General features: G+C 37.0%; 1 protein-coding gene across 3 annotated transcripts in view; it reads right to left on the reverse strand.

The window, feature by feature from the left end:
• The window catches only part of MARCHF7 (membrane associated ring-CH-type finger 7), a 55,639-nt gene that overhangs the window by 1,950 nt on the left and 33,245 nt on the right, over positions 1 to 20,444 (reverse strand). For all 3 annotated transcript variants that reach the window (XM_012496501.2, XM_003266151.4, XM_030796598.1), the window contains exons 5-9: positions 17,574 to 18,669; positions 13,913 to 14,082; positions 7,197 to 7,306; positions 3,541 to 3,654; positions 1,925 to 1,973 (exon numbers count right to left, since the gene is read on the reverse strand). In XM_012496501.2, the coding sequence (XP_012351955.1) occupies positions 1,925 to 1,973; positions 3,541 to 3,654; positions 7,197 to 7,306; positions 13,913 to 14,082; positions 17,574 to 18,669 (1,539 nt within the window). The remainder of the gene's footprint in view (positions 1 to 1,924; positions 1,974 to 3,540; positions 3,655 to 7,196; positions 7,307 to 13,912; positions 14,083 to 17,573; positions 18,670 to 20,444) is intronic.

Genomic DNA, 20,444 nt, shown 5'->3' on the forward strand with positions numbered 1-20,444 from the left:
GCTCAAGAGTTAAAAATAAAGCATCCTGGGTGTCTTTAGGAAAGACATAGTAAGTATAAAACTATGAATTCTATGAACTGCTTTGCATGTGAAAGAAAATGCAAGCTCACTAAAATAAACATCTAACCAGCATCTTTCCCCCATTATCAAGGGCAAAAAGGTTTAATGCCCTCTCTTTTTATATTTACATTGGACAAATTAAGAGCATCCAACAAATGGAATCAACCTAGGGCAAAGCACAGAAAAACTATGCAACACTAATAGATTTAAATCCATTTAATAAATGACAAGCATATAACTAAGTCATGACTGATATAAACTCTACTGTTAAGTTTTATGCTCTATCACTGAGAAATACCAAACTAAAAAATTACAGATTAAGGAACTTCTTGTGTTTTTCCATTTAACTCCACTCCACAGGAGAGGATAATTTAGTCAGAACCCATTTCAGAATGTACTAATACTCTGATATTTAGGGGTTAACTTGCAGCACCCTTGTCTTTCATGCTTATTTGAGTATGGACATATTTCACCTCCATGTTTTTCTTCCCACATGTTAGGAGCAGACAATACTATGTTTAAGAAACTAAATTTTAAACGAGAATGTTAGTTTTTTAAAATGGAGAAACCTGGGGAAAACATACACTGAAACAAATTACTATCATGACGTTGGACAAAGTATAAATTGTAATTTAAAAAAACAGAGACCTTTGTATTAGGCCAACCTAAGGGATCTGAAAGAAGGTGTAAAGGGAAAAAATTTTATACCAAGTGAATTTGCACTGACTCCTTTCTTTTCACATATCCTAATTAAAATTGTGAAAATATGTTATCTGGTTTCATCTCAAAACCTTTAAAAACTTGAAAGTAGTATAGACTTAATGACAAAAATCTATGTTTTACATTACCTAGAATTAAAAAGTTCCTATGAGGACTAAGTCCTTTTTAAACCTTACTTCAAAGGATGCTGAGCTTTCTCTAAAAGTAAAAATGTTATGCACACTATAGATAACACTCCAAATAGTTTGAAGATGAGTATAGAAAGCAATTCTTCAGTATTCAACTGAAGAATACATATTTTAAAAAGACACTTCGAGTAGTGTTTTGGAATGGGCAACAAAGGGTGAAAAAGTAAAATATGTAGGGGTTGGGTGGGTAGAGCCACCAATACCTGTGCCCACATGGTATGAAGCACACTGGAAGTTACAGGACATTAAGAAGAGGGTAGGCTGTACAGATGCATGTAAAGATTTGAGAATTAAGTGCCTTCACTTATAATCCCAGCCAGAAATCCTGATGCTGGAATGTGATCTTAAGAGATTCGAGCTGTTGGCAGAGCTGGCTACCTAATTAAAGGTCCATGAGGACTTACAATAAGCCAAAAAAAACACACCACCACCACCAACAACAAAAAACCCACAAAACAAAGCCCTTTTTGGCTTCTGATATGGATTCAGAATTAGGACTCCTTGTCCCATATTTTCCTGGAATCATATGTAAGCCCAGGAATAATCTCTTATGATCTAACAAAGCTGAGTAACAGGTAAAATTGCTTACCAAAAACGAAACGAAACAAAACAAAATCCTAACAGATTAAGAAATGTGGTTTGATTACTAGTTAAGATTTATGCCTTTTTTATTATAAATCCTGAAATCAAAGTGATCAACAATAAATTTCTCTTTGAAAAAAAAAAAAAGTAAAATGCAGTTAAAATTACATGCTTCCATACCTTAAAATATGCTTTAAAAAAAAAAAAACTAATGTCAGTTTCCCAACCCATATTTCCCAAATCAATCATTTTGGTACTATTAAGCCTATAAATGAGCTCTAATTTGGCAGAACAGAGTATATACTTAGGTTTTGCTCTGGATTTAATTTGCAAAAGTAAATTCAACAAGTCTGGGGAGGGGAAATTCCACCTACTTTCGAGATCTTCCATATGTGCCTGAAGAGTTCTTGCAAGGTTAATAAACTAGAAACAATGCAGAAAGAAATACAGTAGTTTAAATGTTGCAAATGGATCTAAAGAGAGAATCACTATAGGAGATTCATTTCTACTTAAAAAGTCAAACATCAGTTTAAGCCTTTAAATAGGGGTTTTCTCCCCCCAACATCAAAAATCACAAGCTTAATGGTATTAATTTTTAAATGTTTTATATAATCTTTATAATCATGTAGAAACCAGTTTTTTAAAATTGGGAGCAGATACAATAATTTTATCCAATGATATTGTCTTCTTATAAACACTTCAAAAAATTATGAAATGGAGGAAAAAAAAAAAAAAAAACCAAAAACCACCCTTGTATTTGGACCCAAATAAATTCAGTTTCAGTGGGCGCGCGCGCGCGCGCACACACACACACACACACACACACACACACACACACAAAACTCCCAAGAACCAATATTTTCCTACCTAAATTTGATAAAAGTATGTATTTAGTTCTATACATTAAAAAAAAATCCTAATGACTTCCACTTTGGAGTATCATCCAAAATTCTGTAATTTTCCATTGTAAAACTTGTTAATATGAACTTTTAAAAACACAATGAATTCAAAAGTTCTTATATGTTTTATATGGTTTATCCATTCTGAAGACTTAAGGTACCTTTTTAGAAATCATTTTACGGTATTAAGGTTTTAGGGGCTCACAATTTCTAAAGTACTTAGAAGTCAAGAGATCTTTGCTCAAATTCTGAATGCTCTTGATAGATAATATGAATGCTCTTCAATGATAATTATCTGTTAACCAGCTCACTGGAATAATGTCCACATGATAAAGAAAATTTTTTACTAATTTAGGAGTATTATATACATTGAATTGCAGTTATTTGATAATTTTCAAAATAAAAACATTACATGAACTCTACTACATTTTTATCACCGAAGTTAACATATAAGAGTTTGAAGGATATACTTATGAACACATTTCAAGACATGAAGTGTTCAGAATGCTACAATAATGGCAGATATATAGAGACCCTAGCCCTTGCTGCACAAAATGGCCCAGACAGCAGAGCATAAAGTTTCCTCTGGTACACTGACACAAAGAGCATCGTTTACTTATAAATACCTAAGATACAGCTGGCCAAAATGTTGTATTATGGCTAATAGCGTACACAGTAAACAACCAACTATTCCATATCTAACAAACAAATTGAAGTTAATTTCCCATATTCTTTGGCTTTTGGAGTTCAATTTCAGGTTTCTAAGTGATAATACGGAGGTTTTGTTTTAATGATAAAAAGCCCATTTTCCCTCAATGTTTCCAATTCTGTTTTTCAATGAAATACATTCCAATTACCTTTGAGAGCTAGAAAATTACTTTTCTCTAAAATAACTTTATGAGAAAATCAGGCTGCTTGTTATAGAAGACAGCAATTTCCATTAAATCTACGGTATCTTTATTTTTAAGAAACATTTAAAAAATAAAAGCTTCCCAAAGGAAATAAGATGTCAACATATGAAACAATCTGCTTTCCAAGGCATACACTTGCTGCATCATACCCTCCCTCTCCCCGACTTCATTATTACTTACTCGGACACGTGTGCTTGGTTCATTTGTATTTCCCATCATATCAGAAAAGCTTTGTTCGCACAAGTGCAATAACACCACTAGGTAGAGACCAGAGCTGATAAACTCATACTCAGCCTTCAACAGGGAAGCAAACAGGAGAAAAGAAAAATACAGAGAATGAAAAATTAGTAGAATTGAGACTGATACTCACAGTGCACTGATTAAACTAGAGGAAATGTATTCATATCCAGTTCCTAATAAGGGATACAATGCCATTTTTTAAGAAAAAAAGACTATCCTTCATAATTTCATAAAATTTTACTTTTTATTCTCATAGTCTTCTTTAGTATAATGACTTTATATAAAAATGGAACTTTTAAATAATTTGATGGTGGAATGAATGCTTTGGTTTTCTATAAAGTTCATAGATTTCATTATACAAATGGCTATAGCTATTATGTTTAGTTAAAAATTACATTTCATCTATAGCTATGCCAATATACTACTATAATTAAAATCTATTCTGATAGCTCAAGTGTTTTTCTGTGTAATATGATGAACATAAAGGCATAAATAAAAGAATGAATTAATAAAGGTAAGAGACTAACTAATCATTCACACAGAAATCTGTAGTTGGTAAAAACAGTTCTTCAATTCAAAACTGTTCTGTTGTGTTAACCTAAAAGGAAGAAGCTGAGACAAAATTTAACAGAGTTTATTTTAGTCAAGGTTCAGGACTGCTGCCAGGCTCCCACTTCCAAGCTGCCTTGGGGAGAGTGCTCCAGAGAATAAAAGAAATGCTCAAATTTTTAAAGAAAAAAGGACAAATCAGGAAGGCAGAGATAACAAAAGTTGTTCATTCTGAATTCTCAAGATTGGTTTACAGAAATAACATTGGTTAGTGATTGGCTATACATGATTGAACTATAGGGTATATGACATTTTATGGCTACTTGGCACTAGTTAGTCTAGAGGCCCCAAAGCAAGTGGCTTATTTAGCTCAAGGGAGAGTGAAATGAGAATGCTGTTACATTTTAAATACCTCTCTGAACCTGATAATTTAAAGGGGCTCATATTCCTCAGATTAAAAGTTTCTCTTTTCCCCCCACAGTTGTTTTCAAGCCATGAATACAAATCATAAATATAGAATTATTAATAATCTAATCTGTCCTGTAATTTTTACAATGAACTATTTACAAACTGAATTAGGCAACTGGTTCATTGGACGTTAAGAACTCTATGTTCTTAGTACCAACTTCAGCAAGTAACTGATTATCAGAGTCTACTGAGTATTCAAGAAATTTGAGGCCAGGTGCAGTGGCTCACGCCTATAATCCCAGCATTTTGGGAGGCTGGGGTGGGTGGTTCACTTGAGGTCAGGAGTTCAAGACCAGCCTGGCCAACACGGTGAAACCCCATCTCTACTAAAAATACAAAAATTAGCTGGGTGTGGTGGCAGGAGCCTGTAACACCAGCTACTTGGGAGGCTGAGGCAGAAGAATCGCTTGAACCTGGGAGGTGGAGGTTGCAGTTGGCCAAGATCACGCCATTGCACTCCAGCCTGGGTGACAAGAGTGAAATTCCGTCAAAAAAGAGAAAAAAAAAAAAGAAATGATTCACTTAATAATTATTGTTGTTTATTTTTAACTTATAAGGAAATAATATATCCAGAACATTAAAAAAAAATTTTAAACGGGGCCAGGCATGGTGGCTCACGCCTGTAATCCCAGCACTTTGGGAGGCCGAGGCGGGTGGGATCACCTGAGGTCAGGAGTTCAAGACCAGCCTGGCCAGCATGGTGAAGCCCCATCCCTACTAAAAATTCAAAAAACTAGCCTGGTGTGGAGGCGGGTGCCAATCCCACCTACTTGGGAGGCTGAGGCAAGAGAATCGCTTAAACTCAGGAGGCAGAGGTTGTAGTGAGCTGAGATCGCGCCACTGCACTCCAGCCTGGGCAACAAGGAAGGCTCCGTCTCAAAAAAAAAAAAAATTAAATGGTTATCACCTTGCGAAAGATCAAGCCACTGGTTAATGTGGATATAGACTTATTAAACTAATCACTTAAAATCAGTGTAGCTATCAGGCCACTAGAATCTATTATTCATACAGAACAAACAAGTTAAAACCAGGAAGTTTAATCAAGGCTGTCACTGTTTTTACAATGACTCCACCTAATATTTCCTAAAACTTCTGAAGAATATAGGTCATTAAAATGCTTAGAAAACAATAAAAACATTCCTGAGATCAAAAAGGAAAAGGCATGACAGAGCGAGACTCCATCTCAAAAAAACAAAAACAAAAACAAAAGGAAAAAACTGCCTTTGAGAGACAGGAAGAAGCATCTCAGGAAGGAAGATGGCAGGAGAAACAATCCTTTTGAAAGCTACTCTCATTTTGAGAAGACAAGTTATGTATTTATATTTATCTCTCCATGATTCCATTTTTCCATGTTTCCCTTGGTTTTTAAATACCAATGCTCAGCTAGCTACAAAGAACTCCCTGGGGATTTAAAACATTTCCTTGCTGAAAGTGATTTTCTTTTTGGACAACTAGTGCATCGGAGAATAAAACAACATAACTGGCATTAGGGTAGCACCTATGCTACATTAACTGTTTAATGTTTTCATTCTTTAGATCAGTGATTCTTTATCTGGATCCAAGCAATTAGCTTCAAAGGATCTGGGAATCCCTTAAATTAGAGACAGAATTTGTGTCTATATATTTTATAAGAAGGGTACATAGTTTTAATCAGATCTTCAAAGGGTATCTATTATTCCCACATTTAAAAAAAAAGTGGTTCAGAAAATATCATATATTAATGTATGATTCTATTTGTATGAATATCCAGGATAAGTAAATCCATAAAACAACACAGACTGGTAGTTGCCAGGGGCTGAGAGCACAGAATGGGGAGCAACTGTTTAATGGGTAGAGGGTTTTCTTTTGGAGTGATGAAAATGTTTTGGAACTAAACAGAGATGGCGGCTGCACAAAATGGTTTTTATGTTTTGTAAATCTCATTCAATATAATAAAAGAGGGGAGGCCCATTACCCCTACATTTAAAAAGTGTTTTTGTTTTCTCTTTTGTAGAGACCAGGTCTTGCTATGTTGCCAAGGCTGGTCTCAAACTCCTGGCCTCAAACAGTCATCCTATCTTAGCCTCCCAAAGTGCTAGGTATACGTGTGAGCCATTGTAGTACCTGGCCAAAAAGTGTTTTTCAAGCACTTCATGCATTCCTTTTACAGCATTATATTTGTTTTTTTAAAACAAATATGCTAACCACACTTCAACAATTTGGCTCTAAAGTCACCCTTGTCATCTCCTTAAACACACACCTGCCCCACCTCCTGAATTTTCCTTCAGTAAAGAAAAAGGAGGAAATTATTGAGCTCTTCATTCTAACTGTATCATTTATGCATCTCAAAAAACTTACAGCTATGGGGAAATAAGGTTGGCATCCCTATTTTGGAACAACTTTCCTAAGCTTAAGGGAAAAATAAAAAAAAATTATGAAATTCCAACACCTAATGCAGTAACAGAATTATATTAAGAACATTATCATTGTTATTATTATTATTTTAATGCAAGGTTTCTGACCATGATTTAATCTTTTCTTCAAGAGCTGTCCTTGAAGCATAGAATAGACACTTACCAAATTAGGCAAAATATACTAACTTGTTCATTTGCATGAGCTCTATGTAGTTCATGAATATCAAAATCCTCCAGGTTAAGCTCCAACTTCTCTTTACATAGTTCACAGGTGGTTACAGCTTCTAATGAAGAACCTGGTAAAAATTAAATTACAAGTAAAGCTTAGTTTTACAGTGTCTTCATAAAACACTTTTCCTCATTAAGTTTTAAGCTTAAAATAAATAAAACCTTAAAGGAAAGAAGAAAAGGAAATATTACATTTCTGCAGTAAACCAGTAATGTCCCCTAATACAGCAGTCTATAATATCCAATGTGCACATCAGGTCCTGCCCCATGATAATAAGCTGCCACCATTATTTAGATACCTTGGTTGTTTTCTTCCTCCCAGATACTCATACATCCTTGATCATGGGAAGCAGACAGAGGCAATGGAATGTCATCTGTAGTTCCTACTTCCTCCTTAAGTACTTTGACATGATGCCATGAAAACAATGTTTAGTGATGTAACATCTCAAACACCTAGTTACACACCCAAGCCAGTATCTTTGATGTGACAACACATACCTCACATACCTAAGACCTTTTGGAGTTTAAGGAATGTGTCTGCCTTACTTGCTAGAATGGGAAAAAAGGGACCCCACCCTTGTCCAAATAAAAACAGCTCCTTTCAGTCCTAAAAGGAATTAGTCTTCATATATGCTGCAACATGAACTTTAAAAACATTATGCTAACTGAAGTAAGACAGATACAAAAGGACAAATATTTTATGATTCTACTTACATAAAATATCTGGAATATGCAAATTCAGAGAGACAGAAAGTAGATCAGAAGTTACCAGGGATTTGGCAGAGAAGGCAGTAGGAAGTGAGAAGTTACTACTGCTTAATGGTTAGCGTTTCTGTCTGGAATGATAAACAATTTTGGAAATAGGAGTGATGGTTGCACAACACTGTGAATGGATCCAATTGTATACTTAAAAATGGTCAAAATGGCATATTTTATGTTATCTACTTGTTTTACCATTTTTTTAAAAAGAAAAAGAAAACTTCCATATTCATTCAACATTTGATTATTCCCAAGCTTTTTGGTTCCAATTTGGTAGGCAGTAGTCTTGTGTAATTAAACTTGTAGGTTCTTTCTGCCTTTTCCTTTGTTTATATTTAGATAGGGTTTCAAATGGGAAAATGGCCTTAAAATTAGGGTAGAAAGGTTTAAATTCAATTCAACTAACATTTGTTGAGTGATTGTTATGCGCAAGCAATAATTAGAGGTTTTGGAGATTCAAAAAAGAGTAAATAGTAAGCCCTGCCTTCAAGGAGCTCATAAAACTCTAATGGTTAGTAAGAGTTTTTTAAGAGTAAAATTTGGCATAAGGTCCAAGACAGCAGTAACTTATGTACATTTTCTAGAAAACAGCTGAAAGTGAGTGCTAATCTGAAGAAGTATGCTGTCTCAAAACGGGCTGTAGTCAAATTACATTGAGTTTTCACTATATTTTGAATATATGAACGAAATCAAGCTTCTTTTTGGAGTCTAGCATACATGAAAATGTAATATGGACCTTGGAGATAATTTAATACAGATTCTCTTACATCTTAGGGCTTCATTTTCCTCCTCTATGGAGTAAAAGACTTATTAAGTCATTCAAAAAGGCTACACTCAGCCGGAAGCAACCCATTTATTTCTACATGTTTTTTCTGGAGACAAGATCTCACTCTGCTGCCCAGCCTGGAGTGCAGTGGCATGATCATGGCTCGCTGCAGCCTCTAACTCATGGGCTCAAAGGATCCTCTCACCTTGTCCTGTTGGATTACAGGCGTAAGCCACCACAGCCAGCCTACTCCTATATTTCTTAATCAGGGCTCTCTCCCATTACACCCTAACTGCATCTGCCTAAACTTGTACTAGACTTATTTTATTCATCTTTGTATATCCTGTAGACTTTAGCAATCCAAATATAGTAGCTTCTTAATAAATGCTTAACTAAATCTCTACCAGAATGAACCTTCTACCAGATGGGGTCTTTGTGCAGCTCTGAGAAATACTTCTGAATGCCTTTCAGGAAAGTTCAGTTGCTGAGACCTATACATTCAATTGGCCATATCTTGAAAAGCACTTATTATAACCTTATAAAACTAACTCCAGGCCAGGTGTGGTGGCTCACGCCAGTAATCCCAGCACTTTGGGAGGCTGCCGAGGCAGGCGGATTACTTGAGGCAAGGAGTTCGAGATCAGCCTGGCCAACTTGACAAAACTCCATCTCTACTAAAAATACAAAAAATTAGCCAGGGGTGGTGGTGTGCGCCTGTAATACCAGCTAACTCAGGAGGCTGAGGCAGGAGAATCGCTTGAACTCGGGAGGCAGAGGTTGCAGTAAGCTGAGATTGTGCCACTGTACTCCAGCCTGGTGACAGAACAAGACTCCGTCTCAAAAAACAAAAACAAAAACAAACTAACTCCCATTTAATTTAATCATGTACTTACCATGTGCCTGGTACAGTGGGAAACTATGAACAATAACTCTTTTGACATTCATTAACAACTTTATGAGGTATTACTCAATTTTACTCAAGATGGAAATGAGGCCCAACCCTAGTCCTACTTAAGAATCTTTAAGAGTGAATCTGAATCATATGTATTTTTTTCTCTTTTTTTTGAGATTGAGTGTCACTCTTGTCACCCAGGCTGGAGTGCAATGGGGTGATCTTGGCTCACTGCAACTTCCACCTCCTGGGTTCAAGTGATTCTCTTGCCTCAGCCTCCCGAGTAGCTGGGATTACAGGTGTGTGCCACCACACCCAGCTAATTTCTGTATTTTCAGTAGAGACGGGGTTTCACCATGTTGGCCAGGCTGGTCTTGAACTCCTGACCTCAGGTGCTCCACCTGCCTCAGCCTCCCAAAGTGCTGGGATTACAGGCATGAGCCACCATGCCTGGCCCATCTGTATTTTTAAAAACTCTAGTGGGTGATTCTGATCAGCAGCCAGGGTTAAGAAACATGCTCAAGACCCTATAGCTAGCTAAGTGTTCCAGTAAGTATTCCAAACTGGGCTTGTCTAACTTCAAAAAGCCAATGTTCTTAAACAATGAACTGTATTATCTGTTTTCCTCCATATCCAGCACTAATAATCCAGTTGTGTGTATCAGAAGTTGAGTCAAGTTGTTGTTCTTCATTTTGGTAATAGCTAACATTTCTGGGCCCTTAAGTGTCAAAATACACACTTTACGTGTAATCTCTCATTTAGTCCTTCTAACACCTCAGGGCAGTGACTAACAAAACCTGTGAGTTACTGTAACACCATACAGCTCAGAGAAAAGGCAGTTCCAGGTGAGACAGCTTGTTCAGAGCCTTGAGCTCAGGCTAGCTTAGAAGAAAAGATAACTGCTTTCTCCTCTTGTGCCCCCCAGGGGGCTACTGCTCACCACTTGACTACCACATTACTGGGAGCCTCAGGAATTTTCCCAGTATCCCCATAATCTCCAACTTGAACCCAACTCCTCCAACAGATTATGAAAATCAAAATCAGTGCCATCATACCTCACAACATAGTTGTCTGTGTTACTATGCTATAATAATCAGATCTTTAATTTCACAATTATGTATATTTATTAATCTGATCTAATTTTCTACCTTACTAGTTGTTTCTAATGTCCCCTGGTACTCGTGGTCTAATATCAGTAAATTCCTCTAATCACCAACCTTTCTTTTTTGAACTACCTCTTTACTTTCATGCCTGAACCACAGTGCCTCCTGACTAATGATACCTATATATATGCTTCTATAGCCATTTTATCCCCACAGTCCCTTGTAACTCAGGACCAAGAAGTGAGGGTAGTTGCCCACCCAACACACCCATTACTGTTTTCAAATCTTAATTCCCCCTTCATTCATTAATGACTTCAGCACCTGGCTCTCTACCCTTCTTTGCCAACTAAATCCTTGGTTGTTTCAACATCCAAGACCAGTCCCACTGGATTATAACTTTCTCAACATGTTTGCTTCCAATACTACCCTTCCCCACCTCAGTCACCAACTCAGTTCATACCCTTGACCTCATCACAATTTGCTGCACTATCCCTAAATCGCCATTTTAATTGTCCCCTCCTGTGTACCAATTCTTATTTTAGCCTTATGTCAATAAAATTCAAAGATACTCTACCTCTTTCTCACTATACACTTCCTGAGGTCCTTACTTTCCTCCTGATTTTAATTTCTCTGATCGCCACAATTATGTCCTTATAGATACCCTTAACTCCCTTCATCGTATTTGCCTAGCAAAAGACCCACAAGCATTGAACTCTAGTCCATACCTATATCCCAAGCATCTGAAAACCGCTTTAAAAAAATTGTACATGTACCTCATTTTAAAATCACTTTTATAGACACTAATACAATCTGGAAATCCTACTACACATCCACATCCTTAAAATGTTATTTCCCTCACACCTCAAAACCTAACCTGCCTCCTTATCAGCTAAAGACCTTACCTCTAAGAAAACAGATGCAATTAACACAGGGAGTCATAAATCTTCCCATCAAAGCAACAAACTGATCAACACCCATGTCAATACTAGCCTTCTGAAGAGGAAATATCCTTTCTCCTATTACGGGATAACCACTCAACCTGTGCTCTGGACCCCATCTTCTTTCTCCTTTTTTTGTATTTTTTTTTTTGTTAGAAGTCTCAAAATAAAAACATGCCTTAAAATCCCCTACCTCAAAATAAAACAAAAACACTTCTTGTGATCCCATGTAACTCTAATTCCTGTTCCCTATCTCCAGTCTCCTTGGTAGTAAATTTGTTCAAAGTATCGAACCTATGTTGCTGTCTATCCTTTCTTACCTCCTTTTCTCTACTCAGTCTAATCTAATCAGGCTTAGGAACCCACCATTGCAGAGACTGAAACCACCAAGAACATCTATGCTATCAAATCCAATTATTCTTTCTTCTCATTTTACCTGACCTCTCAGAAGTGCAGGGTTGATCGCATATACCTTAAAGCATTCTTCTTTTGGCTTGCACAACACATTTTCTTGGTTTTCTTCCTTCCTAGCTGCTTTTCAAATCTCCTCTGTTCTCACTAAACATCTGGGTGTCCCAGGGCTCTGTCCTGGGCCTATTTCTTTGATCTCTGCTCTTCCTCTAGCTGACCTTATTTAATACCAAAACCTCAAACATTACTCTTGTGTTCATAACTGAAACTTTCAGTGTTTCTCCTGAAATGCCACACTTGTCTAGCTAACTGCCTACATGACATTTCCATATGGTTATCTAGTAAGTAGCTTGAATATATGTCCAATACAGAACCCTTGGTTCCCTTTTAAGCTTCCTATCTCAGTAAAAGGAACTGCCATTCACTTAACTGCTCAAGGCAAAAATATGAGCTTCCCTAATTGTTCTTTCTCCTTCATTCCATCACATCCAATCTACTGAATTGGATGTCTTACAGAATCTACCTACAAAATATACCAGAATCTATCCATTCTATCATCACGATCACACTGCTACATGTTAATCATCACCAACTCTAGCAAGTGCTCTGATAATAGACTCCTGGTTCGTCTCCCTGTACTACTCTTGTCCCCCTAAAAATCCATTCTCCACAAAGCAGCCAAATATAAATAACATCATTTTATTCCCTTTCTCTTTAGTAGCTTCCCATATTTAAATCTAAGATTTGGGCCTTTAAGTCTTGCACGAACTAACTTTTGCTAATCTTTCTCATCTCAACTTTTTTTTTTTTTTTTGAGACGGAATCTCGCTCTGTTGCCCAGGCTGGAGTGCAGTGGCGCAATCTCGGCTCACTGCAAGCTCCGCCTCCTGGGTTCACATCATTCTCCTGCTTCAGCCTTCCGAGTAGCTGGGACTACAGGCGCCTGCCACCAGGCCGGCTAATTTTTTGTATTTTTAGAAGAGACGGGGTTACACCGTGTTAGCCAGGATGGTCTCGATCTCCTGACCTCGTGATCTGCCGCCCGTCTCAGCCTCCCAAAGTGCTGGGATTACAGGCATGAGCTGCCACACCTGCCCTCTCATCGCAACTTTATCTCCCCTCCCCAACTAATTATACAGCAGCCACACTACGCATAATCCAGCTCCTCAAAGAGACCTAAGTTGATTCCCACCCTAAAGTCTTTGAATGTGCTGTTCCCTATGCTAGAGTGCTCTTCCCCTAATTATGGAATAGCTCAGCTTTCAATTTACATGTTCTCACCTCAGAAAGGCACTTCCTTAACACCCAATATCACTACAAGAAGCAGGTGCCTTGTCTTTTTACCATCCTATAACCAACGTCTAGAACCATTGTGCCTGGCTCCATTACAGGCACTCAATGAACAAATAAATCCCCACAGTAGCCTTATTATCGTAATTTGCTAAGTGACACAAGAGCAACATTAGAAATAAATCTTTCTCAAGGACACACAGCTGGTAAATGGTGAGTCGATGTCCTTGATTCAAAAGGATCTTACATGATATAAGGGACACAAATTACAGCTGTATTATACATGTATGAAGTAGTAAACAGTTTGGTAGGAAATGAAATATAAGACACATTACTAAACATTTACAAAGAAAGACTAATGCTCTTTAATGCTTCTGCTGAGACTTCAAAAATGATTAAGACACTTGTTAATAGTCTAAATTCAACAGTCTATAAATTATAAATTTGTTAACCAAAATGCATATATGCATGCATCTCTTAGAAAAATTGTGAAAACACAAAACGGTAAACCTTACCAGAGTTAATTTTGGCCTGTAACCACTTTTTCATACAGTCTTGGTGGACATATTGCAAACTTCCTGTGCACTTGCATGGCTCTATCAGCAAATTAGATGATGATGCAGCTGCCATTTGACAAATTCTACATAAGTCACCTTCTTCTTCTTCTGAGTCCTCTAAAAGGAGGCTGGAAAAGAAGGCACATTTCCCAAAGCTATCATAACTCATCCTGGTTGGTTACTTCAGTCATACATAATCACAAGCTTTCTTTTTTGTTGTTTCTACCCACACTGTCTCTGGGTGGAAAAAAGCAAATAGTAACAACAACAAAACAGTAACAATTATATTCATCAGCAACCCTCTGATTGAAAATGAAAAACCCTCTCATTGAGAATAAAAATTGTAACAAGTATTTTAAAGGTAAGTAAAATAGGCTAACCTATCATTTATTTTCAAATGATTTAAGTAATTTTGTCATTGGCAAATGACAGTTTAAGATCTATATTTTTCTCAATGACTTTATAAGTACCCCTAAGAGATTTTAATTTCTGCAGTATTCCAGACTACTTCAAGTCCAACAGTATAAAGGTAAGATAAACTTATCACTTTTGCCCCTTGCCTCCCCTCAAATTTTAGGCTATTTCCATGAATTAAACACATACTGGCTTGTAGATTCTCATTTACATGTTACCAGAACCATGTTTAAACTGATAAACTTTTGTATTACAGAAAAAAATTTAAAAGAATGCTTTAAAATTCTCCATCTGCCCCCTCTCTGCAGCAATCTTTATAAAAGATTCCATTAACCTACGTCCTCTATTTAACAGGCCATTGTGTACTGCTTAATATATAAATGCAGAGTAACAGTTTTATATAATAAGGTAAGTAGTTGTTAAAATTCCTACTGCGTTAGTCCACTGTTGGCATAAAACAGGTATACAGTACATTGGTAATACAGAATGCTGAACTGTTACTGAAATACAACCTGGAATATATAGATTCCTAAATGAACTTAGCAAAAGATTTGTGAAAAGAGATGGATATACAGCCGCTAGGAGACTTTCATGCCCTGGGTTAATCAGATACAACCTCAAGCATAAATTATTTTTAAAGATTGAAAACATGGTATTTACATTTTACCTTTAAATTTAACTTTCTTCCCTTCATGGTTTCAACTATTCACTTGGTGGATTCAATTTTTCTGTACCACTTTAAATTGTAGAATGTCTTAAAATCCTTAGGTATGAGGAAAGATGTAATACAGAAATACAAACATACACACACACTCTCTCTGGCAAAATAACCAACAAATGCTGTTTTTTAAATTAACCAGATAGAGTGGTACTGGCTCAATCATTTCTCTCTGAAGATAACTAAAGTAACACTTTGCTCTCTGCCTACACTACTGTACTTAAATTAACCTAACCTTAAGGGCTGAAAATATGTTACTACATCCCTTAGCAGACAGCAGACGGCCTGCAATTGGAGGAAGCTGCTATAATAAGCAAACATTAAAACAAACACTATCAGGGTGGAGTAAATCTCCTTCTACAAAAAAGGAAAAATAGCAAGTTTAAAAGCAGGAAAATAACAGCCACATGGTAAAATCTGTCCTATAAAATGAAAAATAGGAGTATGGTAGCCCAATGCCCAACATCTCAGAAAATGTACAGTTTCCTTTATCACTAGAGTTGGATTTGAAAGTATTCTTATTAAAGTACAAAAAAATCTAAAAATAACAGTAACAATTATGCTTCCCAACAATTCTATTACATTAGGCCTTTGTGAAAAAGAAAAAAAAAAATCCCACATTAACTTTATATAAGTCTTTTCTTCCTTGAAGTGTATTTCAAATAAACTACTTTATCTCATTTTAATAACTTTTAATACTAAGTAATTAGACTAGGATGACTAAATTAAGAGTCAGGCTGGGACTAAGATCTCTGGTTTTTTGTCTTTTCACTCTTAACAGTGATTTACAAGCAACCTTCAACTCTATAATAAAGATTTCTTTGTATAAAAAGATTCTATGCCTGCATTTAAACTGTTTGTTTTTATTTTTTTTTTGAGACAGTCTTGCTCTGTCGCCTGGCTGGCGTGCAGTGGTACAATCTCGGCTCACTGCAACCTCCACCTCCCAGGTTCAAGCAATTCTCCTGCCTCAGCCTCCTGAGTAGCTGGGACTACAGGTGCACGCCACCACACCCAGCTAAATTTTGTATTTTTAATGGAGACAGGGTTCCAGCATGTTGGCCAGAATGGTCTCGATCTCCTGACCTCGTGATCTGCCTGCCTTGGCCTCACAAAGTGCTGGGATTACAGCATAAGCCACTGCGCCCGGCCTAAACTGGTATCTCTGTTAAATAATACTAATATCTAAAGAACTGGCTGGGCATGGTGGCTCATGCCTGTAATTTCAGCACTTCTGGAGCCTGAAGCATGAGGATCGCTTGAAGCCAGGAGTTTGAGACCAGCATGGGAAGCAAAGCGAGACCCTGTCTCTACAAAAAGTTTAAAGAAAGAGAATATTCAGTATATACTTGGACTTCAAACGCAAAATAAAAATTATTTTGTGCATCAAATTTTACTTTGTGAATCAAAGTAAATTTTGTGCATCAAATTCCAAAAAAAGATTTGCAGTGAGAAATGTGAATAAATGGTTAATAAATCATCTTAATAAAGGCTAAGTCAGATTTATTGGTAATCCATGGTCATCCAGTTCCTCTTACTAACCCCATTTAGCATTAGTCTACCAAGGAATTGGGTAAGACATTAAGGTTTTTGTCTTTGTGCATATATGTATTCCAACCTGGTTAAAATAACCTTTAGATTACTTTCTGACACAATTCACACACCCCCTCCACCACTGCCTACCTTCAGTTATTAATTCTTATCTATTTACCTATGAGTGAGACATCTTACTGGATGTAAATGTTAAGGGAAGAAATTTCAGGCTGGAAGCAGTGGCTCATGCCTGTAATCCCAGTACTTTGAGAGGTGGAGGCAGGTGGATCTCTTGAGGTCAGGAGTTCGAGACCAGCCTGGCCAATGTGGTGAAACCCTGCCTCTACTAAAAATACAAAAATGAGCCAGGCGTGGTGGCAGGCACCTGTAATCCCAGCTACTTGGGAGGCTGAGGCAGGAGAATTGCTTGAACCAGGGAGGCGGAGGTTGCAGTGAGCCAAGACTGTGCCACCGCACTCCAACCTGGGCAACAGAGTGAGACTCCATCTCAAAAACAACAACAACAACCACCAAAAACAAAAAAACCCTTCAGATTTCAATTCTGTAAGAAGCCAATTTAGAAATGAAGAGTTTTAGGCTGGGCACAATGGCTCACGCCTGTAATTCCAGCACTTTGGGAGGCTGAGGCAGGTGGATCACCTAAGGTCAGGAGTTTTGAGACCAGCCTGACCAATACGGTGAAACCCCGTCCCTACTAAAAATTCTAAAATTAGCCAGGCATGGTGGAGTGCACCTGTAGTCCCAGCTACTTGGGAGGCTGAAACAGGAGAACTGCTTGAACCCGGGAGGCCGAGGCTGCAGTGAGTCAAGATGGTACCATTACACTTCAGCCTGGGTGACAGAGTGAGACTCCGTCTCAAAAAAAAAAAAAAGAAATGACGAGTTCTTTCTCTATTTTTGATTTATAGGCTTAAGACAGGTATTCGAATTTACCTCTCTTTTATTTTCTGCAATCTTTCTGGATCTCTTGAAGGCGCACTTTTAGTTTTATCACTTTTACCATCAGCTGAATTCCAACCTGAAGGAATAATATCTACTGTGATCATGACATTGTCGGTCAAATTACTCCCAAGTGCTGGGGGGACTGCAAACCGGAATAATGAACCAGGAAGAATCCCTGCTATTCCTGTATTTCTTCCACCTTGAGCCGAATCTGATGTAGAGCCACCTGTTGTGGCACTGCTTGATGCTGCAGATGCTTGTGGTCTGTTGGCAGCAGCTCCAAGAGGATCATTCTGTGCTTCAAGGTGAACCACTTCATTTGATTCTCTTCTAAAAATATGAGATCTAGATGATGTATCAGAGGTAGGTATCCTTGAAGATTCATCTCTTCCCTCTCGCCTCCTTCTAGAGAACAAAGGTGTGCATCTATTTCTAAGTGAGGAAGATAACCATGGTCCTGTATTTCTACCTTCAGATTCTTGGTTAAAATTTTCTGAATCTGACTCAGAGCTATGATTGTGGCTAAGAGATGACAAACCCCATCTTCGCCTAAGAAATCGAAATCCCTGAGAAGCTTCAGATGCCCTATTATCGGGAACTTCAGAAGTTGATGGTACATTACTACGGGACTGTGAAGCTGTCAAGATTCTTGGAGAAACGTAAGAATTTTCAGAACTCAATGATCTTGTATTTAAGGAATCCTGACTAGATCTTCGTGAAAAAAAAGTAGATGACATGCTAGAAGCTATGCGTGACAGCAGTCTCCTCGTTGTCCGCCTACCTTCATTGTCAGAAGATTCTTGAAATGGTCTTTGAGATGAAACAACCCTTTCTGAATTGCTTATGATTGGGGCTTCATCTCTACTTGAACTGTAAGAAAATCCAGGCTGTGTATTGCTTCGGGAAGATTCTGATTCTCTTGAAGAAAAATTTGATCTTAAAGAATTTCTGGAGTCCCTAGAACTTAGTATGGTCTGATGTTCAGAAGGCAATTGGTTTGTGGATGACGTATGCAACTGTAAAGTGCTCATTGAGTTTTCTTTTGGTCTTGCTCCTTGTGAATATGAAGGAACTCTGTCTTGAACATCTATTTTTGAAAGGAACATAACCAATTACATGAAATAATTTGAGCATTATTATTTGCATTTATTATGTTGAATGCCAAAACGAAGCACTGGATTCAAACCTAATACTGTTGTATTGTAACTACAGAGTTTACTATTACTGCAGAAAAAACATAAATGTATTTCTCTTTCTATTCCTACTGGTAAAATCCAGTACTGCTGTGTAAAGTCAACATTACAAATATATAAAAAAGAAATGTATTATGAGCTTATGAAAATTTTATTTGATAAAATTAAAAGAGCTCAATTTATTGATCAGAAATTATTTGATATGATACAATAATATCTAGTATTTAAATTGAGATGATTTTGAACAGGCCAAATAATACAATGTAAATGACTCTTAAAATGATTAAAAGCAAAACCATCCTAGGGAGACTGTTGTGGAGATTTTTTTTTACTCTGTGCAATAAATTAAAAAGCTGTTTTAAACCCTTGTAATTTTATGAAAAATCTTGCTAATAGCTAAAAATTTTTCCAATTTTTTTTTCTTTCAGGTTAACAGCTGTGGTTCTTATCCTATAGTTCCTAGCCAATATTTAGAAGCAAATGTAACACATTTGTTAAAATACTGGCTAGGAACTATGAATCAGAATAGGGCTATGACATCTGCACTTTTCAAAGGATTCCTTAACTGGTGGTTTAAATCTTCAAATGGGATGAGAAATACTATAGGATTCCTTTGCAAAGAAACTACCCATTAACCTTGTGTAAGAGCTAAATTACTACTCTGCTGATACACGGAGCTTTATGAAAGGGTAAATGTTAGGAACTAAATCTATTTCTATCCTGTACTTTTATACTCCAAAACCTAAAAGCTATTGATACTGTCTACTAAAGCTCTACCATCCAAAGCCAAGCAGATAAAATGTGTTCATTTGTCATAAATAAAGATTTCCCTCAGTAAGAGAAATTAAAATAACCTAAACCTTTAAAAACAAAACATTATTTCCTACTATGTAAATCAAACTCCATTTCTGCCTACTATATTTGTCAACTTCAATTAGCACCTTTTTTTTCAGTTACTTAGTATGATAGTTTAAGGCTATGTACAATGACACAAAGTGTGGCTGTGTGCAATGGCTCATACCTGTAATCTCAACACTTTGGGAGGCCGAGGCAGTTGGATCACCTGAGGTCAGGAGTTCAAGACCAGCCTGGCCAACATGGTGAAACCCAGTCTCTACTAAAAACACAAAATTAGCTGGGCATGGTGGCACATGCCTGTAACCCCAGCTACTTGAGAGGCTGACACAGGAGAACTGCTTGAACCCGGGAGGCGAAGGTTGCAGTGAGCTGACATCATGCCATTGTACTCCAGCCTGGGTAACAAGAGCAAAACTCCATCTCAAAACAAACAAACCAAAAACAAAGTGTGGGTCTTGAGGTCAATTTAATAAAACTAGAGGCACATCCATGTTATACTAAAGTAATTCCAAATTATGCCTTAAAATGGTGATTTCAACTTTCAGTTATTTCAGAAGTAGAAGAATAATCAGAAGTAGTTATTTATTAAACTACATCTGTTACAGGCAAATTCTATTTGAGGATATACGATTTAGTGTGTTACTTTCTAACAGACATTCTTAAGAGGAAAAATGCAAGTTAAACAATGTAAAGGTAGATGGAATCTAGATACTCATATTCATCTATTGTATTTTAAATTATTTTTTAAGGTCAAAACAAGTAAAGTACTAGAAAAAAATATTAAGGTATTCTGAAATCTTCATAAGACAAA

This window comes from Nomascus leucogenys, chromosome 17, assembly GCF_006542625.1.
Source record: "Nomascus leucogenys isolate Asia chromosome 17, Asia_NLE_v1, whole genome shotgun sequence".
NCBI lineage: Eukaryota > Metazoa > Chordata > Mammalia > Primates > Hylobatidae > Nomascus > Nomascus leucogenys.